The sequence below is a fragment of the Homarus americanus genome, unplaced genomic scaffold (genome assembly GCF_018991925.1).
Source record: "Homarus americanus isolate GMGI-L3 unplaced genomic scaffold, GMGI_Hamer_2.0 scaffold4060, whole genome shotgun sequence".
Lineage (NCBI taxonomy): Eukaryota > Metazoa > Arthropoda > Malacostraca > Decapoda > Nephropidae > Homarus > Homarus americanus.
The window spans coordinates 7,321,979-7,336,751 of record NW_024746161.1 but is presented as its reverse complement, the minus strand read 5'-3'; the positions used below and the strand labels follow the sequence as shown (position 1 = coordinate 7,336,751).

The 14,773-nt window shown below is 41.6% G+C and overlaps 1 protein-coding gene and 1 long non-coding RNA gene across 2 annotated transcripts; both read right to left on the bottom strand.

Annotated features, from left to right (window-relative positions):
• Nucleotides 1–5: 5 nt before the first annotated feature.
• Nucleotides 6–4,147, bottom strand: LOC121878975 (synaptogenesis protein syg-2-like). The gene is made up of 6 exons (XM_042385426.1): nucleotides 3,973–4,147; nucleotides 3,176–3,328; nucleotides 2,031–2,207; nucleotides 860–1,222; nucleotides 253–266; nucleotides 6–68 (listed from the first exon to the last, which is right to left on the bottom strand). Exons 2-6 carry the CDS (start codon nucleotides 3,207–3,209, stop codon nucleotides 6–8), a joined length of 651 nt encoding a protein of 216 aa, XP_042241360.1. The 5' UTR covers nucleotides 3,210–3,328; nucleotides 3,973–4,147.
• A 1,448-nt stretch (nucleotides 4,148–5,595) lies between these two features.
• Nucleotides 5,596–14,148, bottom strand: LOC121879095. Its single transcript, XR_006091275.1, has 3 exons — nucleotides 13,717–14,148; nucleotides 9,648–10,066; nucleotides 5,596–5,726 (listed from the first exon to the last, which is right to left on the bottom strand). It is a non-coding gene; the product is annotated as an uncharacterized LOC121879095 (long non-coding RNA).
• Nucleotides 14,149–14,773: the final 625 nt, after the last annotated feature.

The window sequence follows — 14,773 nt, the reverse complement described above, 5'->3', positions numbered from 1 at the left end:
TTGGATCACGACAGAAAGCACAAGACACTGACACAGGCTTCAGGGACGTGGTACACAGTGAGGAGTAACTGTTAAAGTATTAGTCAAGGATCTGTTCATTGTTTGTAAACGGGAAAAGAAAGTTTATATCACGCACACACACACACCTTGGACGAGCCAGGTGAGGGAGGCGGGGGGGTTGGCCTGGGACGTGTCACACCTGAGCGACACGGAGGTCCCTGCCTCTGCCCGCGACGGTCCCCTCACCCTCACCTCCGACGGCGGATCTGTCAGGGAAAATAAACGTAAACAAACACAACTATTTATGGACAATCTCAAGCTAATTGGAGATCGCCTGAAGATTAACCCGAGCTTATTTCACCCTAAGATTAACCCGAGCTTATTTCACCCTAAGATTAACCCGAGCTTATTTCACCCTAAGATTAACCCGAGCTTATTTCACCCTAAGATTAACCCGAGCTTATTTCACCCTAAGATTAACCCGAGCTTATTTCACCCTAAGATTAACCCGAGCTTGTTTCACCCTAAGATTAACCCGAGCTTATTTCACCCTAAGATTAACCCGAGCTTATTTCACCCTAAGATTAACCCGAGCTTATTTCACCCTAAGATTAACCACCCTAATGCTAAGCTAATCTCATCTAACAGCAACGTAACTTAACTTAATATAAGAGTTAAGACACATGACCCAGGATGGGCATTATGTCACAGAAGACCATAAAATTCACAGTGACCTACAACCTAAGAATGTCATTGAATAACCCACACGGATTATTATGTAGATTATATTAACTTAGAATACTCTAATATGTGAAGCTGACCATCTGAAACCACGACAGGTGTAAGGACAAAAACTCACAGTGGACGGTGAGGGTTAGAGTGAGGCTGGAGGGTGACTCACAGTGGACGGTGAGGTTGGAGAAAGACTCACAGTGGACGGTGAGGGTGACGTTGGCCTCCAGCTGTTGCTCCAGGAGTCTGCTGCTGACGTGACACTCGTACTTGGCGCCGTCCTCCGCCGCCGTCACCACCAGGTCGTGGATGTTTATCGTGCTAGTGGCGTCTCGGGAGTAGGTGTCGTCCAGGAGGCGGCCATCGCGGTACCAGAAGAGGGAGGGACGTGGGTTGCCTCCTGACACACGGCAGGTGAGGGAGCGCCGCACACCAGCCCTCAGCGCCTCTCCCGTCGCATACCCGCTGATGACAGGTCGGTCTGGTGGGTCTGTGGGTAGTGTGATTACCATTTTACCCGTTACAGGCGGTGGTGACTGACAATGCACACATATAAAGGTTTCTTTATTATTTTGTGAGTTTGTTAATATTACTGTAGTGTATATTAAGGTTCTAACATATCCTCGGGTCTACAAAATTAATATATTTACACGAGCAGTTAATAACATGATAGAGGCAAATGCCCACAAGCTTCTCGTTGCATTTGTTATATCCAATGGAGATTTCAATCGACTAAGAGAATTGTTTCTAATTGTTGATGATCTAATGTAATTACTAAGTTAAGTTACGCACTTGAAGATATTATTTATTGAAGCGCAGTAACAACATTATAACATGAACTTATACAGAGAATCGTCCCTATGCTAGTAACTAAAAAAAACTATCGTTACTGGGGGGGGGGGTCGATGAATTTCAGAATGAACACTGCGACTCTTGTTATCTAGGTGGGGTTGTCAAAATCCTTCGTACGTTGTGTCATATTTTCTCAACACTCTTTGTAAAGACAGTTTTTTGAGTGATTGTACACTTATCTTTCACTCACTACAGTATTTTAAGTGAATTTCTGATTGTTTCGTTGGTGTGTCATAAAGTTTGTTAATTCATTAGCATTCGATGGAAAAGTGTCCGTGATTTCTTTGATTTTATGTGTGTGGAAGTGTTGGAAATTGTTTGTGTTGTTTTCGCCTTTCATTCACCCGTTTAGCTCTCCCAATCAACAGTCTGTAGCCCCCTCTCGGACTTCCCTTCCCTTATTTCCTCCTCCACTCAGCCCTCCCTTCCCCTCTCAGACCACTCACGGAAGACAGCGAGGGTGCGGGTGGCTACCAGGCCAGCAGAACCCTGGAGAGCTGGGTGTACCGCCCTACATGTCACCTTCTTCCCGTCATCCTCAGCCTTAGCCCTCAACACCACCTGGCTCCTCACGTTCCACCTGTCCGCCACTGACGACGGCATCACCTGCGACTCCTCTTGATCTGTGGGGGAGAGAAGAAGAGGAAAAAACGCCAAGTTAATGAAAGTGGTACAGGAAGGTCATTATCGAGGTGATAATTTCCAGGGAAATTTTCAACGATTTAAATTGAGTAAGTGCTGTACAAGCTGGGAAGGTTTTCCCCTAAACCTGAAATAGTTTTTTTTGTTTTTGTAAGATAATAATAATAATAATTAAACATCATCAGAACGGGTGTAAACTCTGTCCACGAACCGTTGTTACTGAAAATCATTGTAGTTTGTCTTTTGTCATCGTTTCCTTTAACTGTCTAAAGAAAATTGTGTTATTCTTGCACAAATCGTAAATTTTCACGCCTTTTGCATGTACAGTACAGGTATATCAAAAGCTTACTAAGTTTGGTGCAAACCTGCTCAAGTTATCTCGGGGAAACACAGACAGAACGGAAAATAATACACAGGTCCGTTGTTGCGGGCACGGTAATAATAATGATTATAATAATACTAATTATAATAATAATAATACGATTCAGTAATAATATAGTTTATTCCATTTTATTAAAACATTGAATATGAATTACTAACCAAATTTTACCAGAGAACACGGAGGAGGTACCCTGAGAAAATTAAGGAATACAAATTTTGTCCCCCCCTTCCCCTCCTATTCCTCTCCTTCCTCCCCCCGCCCCGCCCCGCCCCGCCCCGCTTGTTTGCTTCACTTAATATTCACAAACATCCTTAAGTAGCGTAGAAAAGGTGACGAAAAAAGTTTGAGGGTTGGTGAGAGGGTGGGCGTGACACTGACAGCAGCGCCCAGGGCTATCTGAGCCTACCCGAAGGTGGAACTTGTTACCTGCTTCATGTCGCTGGTGAAATCGGACAATAACATCGGCAGGAGTTACGTTCCTGTAAAGGTTCATTAACTTTTACGGTATAGATAAGAGGGGAAATAATTCTAGAGCTAAGGTGAGGGGGTACTAGTCATTGAACTTACCTGTGTTCACCTGAGTGTCTCCCAGGTACCACATTATGGAGGACGGGGGGCGGGCGTTGTTGACCTGGCAGCGGAGGGTGATGGTGTCCCCCGCCCTTACCTCCACCACACTGCCTTCATTCCCCCCCTCCACTTTGAGGCTCGTCGGCGGCACTGTACCACCACCACCACCACACATAAGGGGGAGATAAAACGATATTATATTACAGATACAATTATATTACATAGCTATAATTATATCAGTTATAAGTCATCAGTACAACGTGTAACTCAACAAGTATGAAGCAATTGATGCAGCCGAGTACATTAACTATATATGGGACTGGATTCAAGTATCTTCCACAGAAAACAGTTCAGTGTTTGAGTTAGTCACATTAATCTACGATCTCCAAAAATTGCCACTGCTATGTTATGATCCATCCTTGAACTGTACAGTGTGTGAGCTTGTGGGTAACATGGATTATGTCGCACATCTGGTGCAGACAGACTAGAGAGACCGAGAGTAGTGCACGTTTACCCATGTCATGATGTGAATAAGAAACGATTGAATACACACACACACACACACACATACAGTAGAAGCTGGGAGCACCCCCATCTTCACCTCCTCATGAAACTCGGTAAAACTTCCATGGCTGGGGATTTAGATAGTGCAGTGAGTTTAAGGAGCTGATACTCGAGGATGCGGGGCTCGAATCCCGCCCAGAAACACAAGCGTCTCTAAAAATTTTACGTTTATATACCTACAATATGTCTTACGTGACTGTGAGTGTTGATAAGACGGGAAGTTGACTCACGGAGGACTGTGAGGTTGGCGGCTGCCCAGATGGGGGGGTTGGTGAAGGTGGGGCCCACCTGACACTGGTACTCGCCGTCGTCCTTGATGGTCACACTGCTGATGAACAGGTGGTGCTGCCCCAGCCCGGGGTCACCCAGGTAGGTGAAGCGAGGGTAACCAGGCACCTTTCGCAGGAATCCTGAATACGAGATGGTTAAACAGTGGTTAGGTGGTGCTGGTGAACCTGTGGCACCAAGTCTCCAACCGCGGGAATCTTGTGGTCACCAGGTAGTTTATTGGTGACCTGGTGGTGTTGAAAGTATATTTATTACTCAGATATCTCCCGGGAGTTAGTGATGGTCAGGTAGCGTTGAGGACTCGTCACCTGTCGCAGGAACTTGCAGGTATGCGTATGTACTGTATAAGTGTGTGTGTGTGTGTGTGTAGAGTACTTATCCGATGTAGGCAAATAATCAGTGAGGTAGTGCCAGTACCAAGACTCCCTCATATATGTTTGTGTGTGTCTGTTTGTATGATATAGTTAAACAAACATCTGTAGCACCGATCCTCGCATTACCTCTACACGACACAAACAAATGAACAGAACGTTCCGTACCACTCAATTTGGAAATTGAAACATAAAAAAAACAAATGGGGAAAACTTGGGTCACTGGTTTGGGTTAGTCAGCGGCAGATTTCCCAGGAGGATGCACCAAATTTGCACAGTTGCAATAATTACTTTGTACTAAGTTTATAAGCTTAATTAAGAATGGCGTTACAAGCCCGTAGAGTCCGCTCATTAACCTCTGTGTTCTGTCTACCTGAAGTAATGTTGTATTATTATCTGCGAGACAAAAGAGGCGAAAATGGAATGAGAAATAATATGAAGTGATAATGGAATGAAAAAAATAACAAAGCGATGAAAATGTAATACAGGATATAACAAGAAACGAATATGTAATAAAAATGACTCGAAAGGAAAAAGAATGATTAAAATTGACGGGTAAATAAGATGAGAAAATAACAGCCAAGACCCTAACCCATAACTAGAAAATAAACTGTGATAATAATTCGAGGAAAAACAAAAAGTTGAAAGTTGTTTTCCTGACCAACACACTTATAACTTTTCACTTTGTAACCTAACTCCTCCACCTCATCCTTCTCCTTCTCCTCCTCTTCCTTCTTCCCTCACTTCTCTTCTCATCCTTTCCTCTCTTTTAAGTTTCCTCTTACATTCTTCCTGGATTTTTTTTATATATATTTAATCTTTAATTTTTCATATTTTCTTTTATATTATTTATTTATGTCATTATTTAATTTACCTTCTTAAACATTTATTCATTATCTACTGTTTATAAGTTTCCATATATCTGTCTGCACTGTGTTTTTTAATTATATTTTTATTTATAGCCTTTATCAAGTTTTATTCCGTTTTTATTATATTTTTTGTTTTGTTTTCAGTTCTACTTGTGTACAGTCTTTAATCTAACCTGTCTGTGTGTGTGTGTGTGTGTGTGTGTGTGTGTGTGTGTCTGTGCGTGTGTGTGTGTGTGTTCGTTTCGTGTTCTTATCCGTCTGTTTTGGCTCTCACAGTAATTTCTGAGACGAGAGAGAGAGAGAGAGAGAGAGACTGACCCAGAGCGAAGCCGTCCTTGGTCCACTGTGCTAGCCCCTGCTGGTTCTCCACCACACAAGGCAGCGTCACGTCGTCCCCCTCCCCCACCTCCACACTCCTGGGCACCTCCAAGAACCTCTGGAAACCTCCGACACCACCTGTAGGAGGACACCTTTGTAAATCCAGCACCTCAGGAACCTTGTGTGTGTGTGTGTGTGTGTGTGTGTGTGTGTGTGTGTCAGCAGTAAGAAGTTAATAACAAACGAAGGTTCCTGTTTCTCAAAGGTTCTTAAGGACAAAAAAAAATCGTATCCTCAGAGTTAATTAAAAAAATAAGAATGCACCTAACTGGTTGACTTAAGCTAGAACCTAACAAAATACTCATCAGGACCAGTTATATGAAAAGCTCAGGCATGGATTTGGGGCGTGCTAGACTCCAATAACGTTGAGACTCTTAATACGACACCGATGTTGCTTAACGATATAATGCCCAGACTTTACCTTCTAACAGTACCTCTAGTTAGCTTCGCCTCGGCTTCTGGTAAACCCTTGTAAGTTATACGTCCCCTCACCTTATAAAGTTGTAATATAACATCAGTTACCTCTAATAATACCTAACAATAGTTTGGTTAACTTTAATGTATCAAACAGCTTTGGATGCTCCTCCTTTTGGCCATCAGCAACAGTCTTGTTTACGTGGATAAGTTACTAAGTCGTCTATAAGAAGCCATAATAAAAACTAATCCCTCGTACAACGAACATAAACCACCATATAAATAAGTTCAAAATTCTAATTATCAGATCAGTAGTTTATATAAAATATTTGCGTTATACATGTCTGAACAGAATAACGACTCGCCCTTGACATAACTCTCGCCAGCCACCTTCAGCCTGCACTGTTTACTGAGGGGTGGGGTGACTCGGAGCGTGACGCACTCCAGCACACCAGTAACTGTATCACCGTATTACTGTCATCTTTGTAAGGTCGTCCAACACTGTACACACAACACGTATACTGAACATAAACATTGCACCTTCTGATAATTGTGCCACACTGTATTGATTACTTCATTTAATATACAGACTGTGGACCCGGTAATAAACTGTGGCATAAATTAATATTTAATTATTCATTATGTCGAATACAAGTAATTATTTTGTAAACTGTTTGGGCGGTCCTACAGCATGGCTTAGTGTTGTTGTTTGTTGTGAACGAGTTGACCGCCAGGGTGATGAGCACAGGGCCTCCCATTCCCTGGTCCTCCTCACCTCTGAGTCGACAGTTTATGTGTTTTGGAAATGTATCCAGGACTCTGCGCCCTATATAAACCGCTTGTACATCAACCACCACTACCCTAACCGCTGGAAGGAACTAGCTCGGAATTTAAAACAAAATGCATTATATAATATTTAAATTTCTACCCGTATGAAAGTAACTAAAATAAATATACGTATTAAAATCAGTGGACACAGCCGAAACTATAATTAAACACCCATTACAGTGTTATATTAGGAGTACATGTTTAAATTTAGTAAAGTGTATTGCACGTATCCATCTTACTCACATACAATTCAAGACACACCACAATTTTAGGGTCCCGGCATCAGGTACAGTCTCTCTCCAAAAAACAGTCTCGGTAAGTGTTGTCAAAATCCTTCGTCCGTTGTGTCATATTTTCTTAATATAATTTTGTATAGATTATTTTTTGACTGACTGTACAGCTGTGGTCAAAATCCCTTCGACACTTAGCGTAAAGGGTAATGCGTTATACTATGTGAGGGTGATATAAACGGTACTTTCCATTCTACATAACGCCAGAATAACATGACAAAACACACTGTAACACAACGAAAACTCTTGATAAATTGATGATAAAATACCTCAAGTAGATACCAGATATTGCTAAAAAGTGACGAAGGTTTCCAACAGCTGTACCTAAACGTCTGCTGCTCGTATACTGATGATGTTTTTTTTGGTGTTCCTCTCCTCACGTGGCTATTATTGTAATGTTTATATATACTGTATATCCACATTTACGCTTGTATGGCAATTTCTTAAGATATCGTCGCCATATTGAAATTACAATACTTTACCTGTAGGCTACCTGTAATTTGTATAAACGTCCCCTAGTGATGACGTGTCTTGAGTGTGATGTGACTACTAGACCATACAGGGGTCCAGTGGAGAGGGGGTTGGGGAGAGGGGGGATCATGTTCTCTTCGCCTCCCTGATCCTCCACTAAAACCGGTTCACGACTCTTGCGGCTTAAACCTCTCGGGTGGGAAACACTTGCACGGTTTAGTATTAAAAGCTCTCTTGGATGTCGTGTCAAGTAGCTCGCAGCCATTTCCGCCAGAAAGACACCGTGTTGACAGGAGCGGGATCAGCAGGGTATAGTGTCGAGGGGGAGGGAGGAAGGTCTGTTCTTGTGTTACTGAATATATGATGATGGTGTTAGAGGTGGGTTAGTGGTTGGATTTATCACCACCAGGGGAGGGGGAGAGGCGCGGGCTTCCGATGTAAACAAAGCAAAGGAACAAAAGAGAGATAAAGGAATAATTCAGTTTAAGAAAGAAAGAAAGAAAGAAAGAAAGAAACGAAGAGATAACAGACAATACATAAACATACTCGAGTGAAAATATAGTAAATAATTGCTCTCTCTCTCTCTCTCTCTCTCTCTCTCTCTCTCTCTCTCTCTACCCATTTATACTTCACAGTCCACTTCCCTTTGGTGACTTGTGGCGACTGTGTTTGTAGCATAGTGTACACGACAGCCTCCCAGTAATTTACACCCGATAAACACACAGACAGATAGACAGGCAGGCAGAGGTAAGCAGAGAGACAGACTTTCAGGCAGGTAGATAGATAGATAGATAGATACTTCTTTATTCGGTAAAATTGTCATATAAGTTTACATTGGTTCACAGTGCAGGTATATAATGTACAGTACGGACAATATAATCCCCTGGCTCCCTCCCAACACCTCACCTTAACCGAGTTCCAATTGGTTTTACGGTAAAATCCCACCCAAATTAATGTAACCCAGTTTGATCTGACCTAATCTAACCTAACCTAACTACTATGAGAACGGTTACAAGTAGGATGGGATGTAGTCACTTATGATCACAAAGACATTTAGTCAACATCAGTATATATTATCTAATTGTCTATTAACTCACTATTGTTATACGTGTTACTTCTTTATATTTCTCTCTATTATATTCCGCTTTAAAAACATATAATATTTCTTTGGGTGTAGGGCAAAGGTGGAGGGGCTAGGGAGGGGTGGACAAGATGTAAGTATTAGGGTGGGGGGGGTGTGAGGAAGGAAGGGGGGAGGGGGGGGTGTGTGAGGAGGTGAGGGGTGACAGCTTACTACTCTCCCCTTTAAAGACTCCTTCATCAGTTTTAACACCTCCACTTTCCCTTTAGAAGTATTATACAGTTTCAGACATTGCTACTCTTACTTTAGAAACCTTTTAGAGTTTTTTTTTAATAGTCCATATCTTACTGTTGAGACTTTTCATTGGATCACCTAATGTTCCCTCTCGTCTGACGGCTATAGAAACTCCGCCAGTCGATCGGTCGCCCACCTTCTGCCAACTCAGGTCTCTTTCATGGCACGGACATTAGTACTAACGAGGGTGTCCTACAGGCTGTCGGAGAACTATGTGTTATGTTCTTCCACAGTAAAAGCATCTTCAGTTCCACCTCATTTCGTCTACTCATTAAAACCCGTAAAAAACCTTCATAATCCATTGGGAGATATTTGGCGAAGTGGTAATCACACTCAGATATCCTAACTAGAAGACACATGTTCGATTTCTTCACCGAGAGAAGTTTTGATGAATTTTAACTGTTTATGATGTTGAGGGGTAACTAAAGTCTTCAAAGGCAGATACCCTCCTCTCGTGTTGTCTAGGGTAGGTCACCACCATCACCCTCACGATAGCGTCACCTTGTGGAAGTTACTGTACCTGTGCTTTATATCTGAAGTTGTATTAATTATATGGAGGAATAGAGGAGTTTCACCATTGTAATATCTATAAATACAACTCCAGCAACAGAGAGGAATTACCTGCATGCGGGAGGCAGGCCACCAACAAGAGGGAAGTCAGGTATATTATATTCAGCTTGGGTGAGATACCGGTTGGAGGTGACGTCAGCCAGGATGAGACACAATTTGATGATGAAGTCAGTCTGGATGAAGTCACAGCTGACAATGACGTCAGCCTGGATGACGTCTCAGCTGACACTGACACCATGACACTTCTCTGAGTCGTCTCGAGCACGGTTGTACATATTCCACATCTTCGTGAGCTTTACTATTTAGTCTAATTCTTTGTTGTATGAGAAAAACAGGAATGCAATACCATTTTCCTTCGCTTATAGAGGCTGTACAGGATGAGTAAGAGGGGGGTCACCTTCTCCCTGTCTTCGTTTGAGGGGGGAGACCGTCACGGCACCAGGCCAGCGTCACCTTCACCACCACAACCTCTGCAAAGGAAAAAATATCACCATCAGCCCAGCTTGGTAACCCGCTATTTAACGTTACATAACTCATATAAAAGGACCACGTGAAGATTAAACACCCCAGCTTATTTTACCTGATGATTAAACACACTAACTTCAGGTAACGTTAGGGTGTTTAATTATCAGGTGAAATATGCAGGGGGAGGAGGGGTAATCTTCAGGTGATCTCCCCCAAATACATCCTGAATTCTGTGTGATATCTTTAGTATTTTTTACGTACTGTGATGCCGCTTCTCAGTCATCAGTGTTGGTAAATAAAGAAACGAGAGTTAATTGAACCAAAGCGGAGAGAGAGAGGATCAGGTAGATAATTGGAAGGTTCGTGTGTCAGCCGCAACTACATGGTAATGGTTGTGGTTGACTACAGCTTTTCCACCTGAACACACGCACACACAAGTTCACAAGTGTACAACAGTCATCTCCTGCTTCTAGCTGGTGTAAAAATAAATATATAAACATTTCCTATTAATAATATACATGAATTTACACAATGAATTAATATCAGGGGTAATTTGACTTCCTGAATACAAATAACAGAAAAACAAACACTTGCCACGTAACCAGAGGGAAGGATGTGAATTATAAGTTTTTGTAAATCTTAAAGTGAAGAGAGAATCCTTTCGGTTTTCCCTTCCTGTCAATCGCCCTTTGTAAGGTGGTGAGGACTGTGTGTGTGGGAGGGGAGGGGAGGGGAGGCGACACTGTGACGGTGGTTGAACGTGGCTGGCTCCGGTTACTCCTGGGGACGACCAAGTGACGCTTAGTCTGTGTTCCGGGGCAGGCTGGCATGTTTAATAATAATAGTAATGATAATAATAATAGATACCGTAGTAAAAAAATGATAATAAATAGTAATAGTAACGACAATGGTTTTAATAGATGATATACTACTACAACTACTACTAGCAATAGCTGTTTTTGATCACCATAATAGTTTCTGTGTTGAGGTTAATGCTCTTTATATTATGAACTATACATATGTGTGTGTTTCGGAAGTCGGGGCATAAGGTTCCTGAGGTGGTAGTGTATATAAGTGTTCACGGTGAGGAATTACACAGATTAATAACCGATTTTAACATATCTTTATACTCTGTGATCTCGTCCGGTATTTGGAAGAATTGAAGTGTTTACATCTGTTATCATATTGTAGAATCTAGTCTTAAAGCTTGTACAGATATATAGTTATTTATTCAGAAAATCGTCGTGCATGTTTACAGTTAGTTCAACATGTATATAGACAATGTAGGTGTATAGTTCAGCATGCATATAAACAACGTAGGTATACAATGCGCAATAGACCGTGCAGGTATACAATTTCCGGTATACGTAGATAGTGCGGGTATACAAACAATGGTAAACAGTAAGGCAATTCGACCAGTTGTTATCAATTTAAATAAACAAATAGCGAAGGGGGGAGAGCAGACAAGTATAGTGGCCAAGACTTAATCTAGGAGCGTCCTTTGGTCAATGTTTGAATATATTTGAAGCAGTGCAATATGTTTTGAATTGATGGATATGATATGAAATGGGTGGGGGGGGGGAGACAAGTTTAATTGAGGGAACTATATAAGAACTCATAGGGTCTAATTATTTTGTTTCTTTAGTATTGCATATAGAAGGAAAAAGAATGAAATGAAATGTGATAGTCGAAAGAGTTTGGACAGAAGAGGAGAATGTTCTATGTTGTAACTATTGAGAACATCTGAATTCAATCTGTTTGTTTCTTTTGTATCTATTTATTTTTATTTTGGAGGGTTTAAATTTCAGGTGTCGTCAGATCCAGTTGGGGGTGATGTAGAGTCACACACACACACACACACACACACACACACAGAGTTCCGAGAATGTAAATTGACCGCATGAGAAACGGAGTTGACTGGACCATCAGATGAGTTGAGGAATGACCACTGAAGTTACGATTGAATACATCCAAAGTAGACTAGAATAATTTGCTTTGTTTTGGCCTTTTGTTCAGCAGAGTATCGTAATTATATCTTGTTAATCAGTCACGTACTACAAGCGTCCAGTCCCAGAGTACTGTTTACTATACAAGGTTCCAGAGGCTTAATATTTGGGGTCATTTAAAGATACAGTGGATGGTCAGACTCCTGTTAATTTTAGTTTCAAGTCTTCATTACATATTTTAACCAGGAACAAGGAACACATTTAACTTTAAGTAACAAGATGTAGAAATTAATTATTTTTTGTTGTCGACGCGATACTGCATACATAATACATATAAAATAAACCCAGTAATTTAAATCATCTGTAATTCGTCATATTATTTTCGTAAATTCGAAAACTTAATTAAAATGCCAACTGGTCACGTGAAAATTATCTTATATTACTCAGTATATATTGCAGTAGCTTTGTATCGTTATCAAGATCAGAAAACTTGTACAAATTGGAAGACCAACCGCCCAACTATCAACAACATTCGCACCAAATGTAATAAACAACGCGTCTTTTTTTTTAGTACAGGAATTTCGTATCATTTGGGAGACAGTTAAAATAATACAGGTCATAGAAACTTTATTTAAAATCATAGTGACATCTTTGGGTGGTGAAATCTTTAAGTCCAACTGTCTATGGAGCCGAGAATAAACCTAAAATGTGACGTAATAGCTTGTAAACACAAAGGCCTATAGTGGTGTGCTCATGCTAGGCCCAGGTGCATGAGAAGGTTAGAGGGAGCAGGTAGGTGTAATGTTTTAAAGTTAGTGTTTCGAGTGGAAGTTGAAGTTTACTGTTATGTACGGTGTCAGGTCTCGGTTATGGAGTTGGGATATATTGCGGCATAAAGTTCAAGACAGAACGGCAGTGTTTTGAACATTTTACTCAACGTTATTTTTTTTTTCACTTTAACTCTCGTTCCCACCTCCTCCTCCTCAATCTCTACCTCCTTCTCCACCACAACCTTCACCTCCTCCTCCACTTGGACCTCCTTCACCCCTACCACCACCACCGCCACTTTCACCTCCACCACAACCTTCACCTCCTCCACCACCTCCTCCACCACCACCTCCATCTCACTCGTGTTCAGTTTGGTGCACCTCTTCTTCAACTCTTCATCCTTAACGCAAAAATCCCGCCATTATCCAGGAGAGGTTGTGTGTGTGAAACTTAAAACAACCCATCACGCTTTTTGTCCATACCTTTGGGTAGTGGGCCACACCATTACCAACACCAAGACGCTTTGTATTAACCTTAATTATTCTGTGCTCTGTCATCTTCGTACACATCGACGTCACCAGGGATGTAATTACCACATTCAATCAATTCGTACGCATCGACGAGCTCCTGGATGTGTAGGAAAAAATTGGTTACTATATCTCCTCCCTCCCTTTTTGGAACAGGTAGTGGGGATATTAATGGGTACAGGTAGTGGGGATATTTTAAAGTTAAACGCTGCTAAGTACATCCTAAAGCATATGTCTTGATAGGCTTAAAAGATTCCTCGTGGACACACACACACACACACACACACACACACACGAGCCTATTTATATCGGCCCATAAAAGTGTATACAAAAGCATCGCAGCTGATTTGCATACGAGTTGTGTTGGATATTTCTGAATATTGATAAAAGAAGATTAAGTTTCTAGATACTCACGCAGATGGTTCAGGGTGAAGGTAGTCTTTGCTGGGCTCCGGACTCAAGAACTTCGACGGTGATTTTGTGAGAGAACGACACTGACCCCACTTCGATAATTCCAGCGCGACCTCTGCTTTATGTACCACTGCATTGACCCGTCACCTCATGATCTGCCTTTTTATCAACAAAAACTTCTCTGATGTTATCATTCTTCTGCAATCAGTTTTCTGGCTGTCACTCACTGGCCGAGTATTGTCACTGCCAGCACTACGTTGTTCATACCGCCACCGCTGGACAAGAACTAGTGGTTGAGTTGACGCACCCTGGCTTGTAGGAGCAGCCAGCCCGGCACCGCGCTCACCTGCACCAACTACGGGCGTCTACGGCTGCCACTGAGGTATTGTGTTACTTCAGTAGCAAAATCACGGGACATAACTCTCATTCTTTTATAATACTAATTACAGTTCGCATTCCCATTTATATATATAAAAACACATCAATGACAAGTATAGTTAAGAAAAAGTCAGAATAAGTGGAATGTAATGAAAATGATGAGGGTGAGGTGAGGTTGTACGGTACAGTATTTGGAAATTTACTCAATTTTTCAAAAGCTCTGGTATTATCAGCAAACACCAAGGATATATGTACAGAATGTAAATATGCTCTGTCACGTCAAAAATACCACCTGACATGTTCCAGGAAGCGGAATATGACTTACGAAAGAGATGAATTTTGAAATATGTAAAATACGTCAGAATCTAATACAGTCTTTGATCAGATTTCTAGGAGGAAGCATGACAGCGGGGCGTCCTGGTTAACATTACGTATGGGTGAACGGTGATGAACTTACTCAGAAGTCATTGTCACAGGAGGAGGAGGAGGAGGAGGAGGAAGTGGCGCTACTACAGGACTGGAGAGTTAATTTTCCTTGAGAATTATCTTGTCATGGTACAGGGTGTCTCATAAGTCAAGCACTATAGGGGAAATACATAGGGTTGATATTATTGACATGTGTAACTGAATAAGCACAGGTAGATTTTGTGAGTTTTATTTTATCTTGGTAAAGGTACAGAAT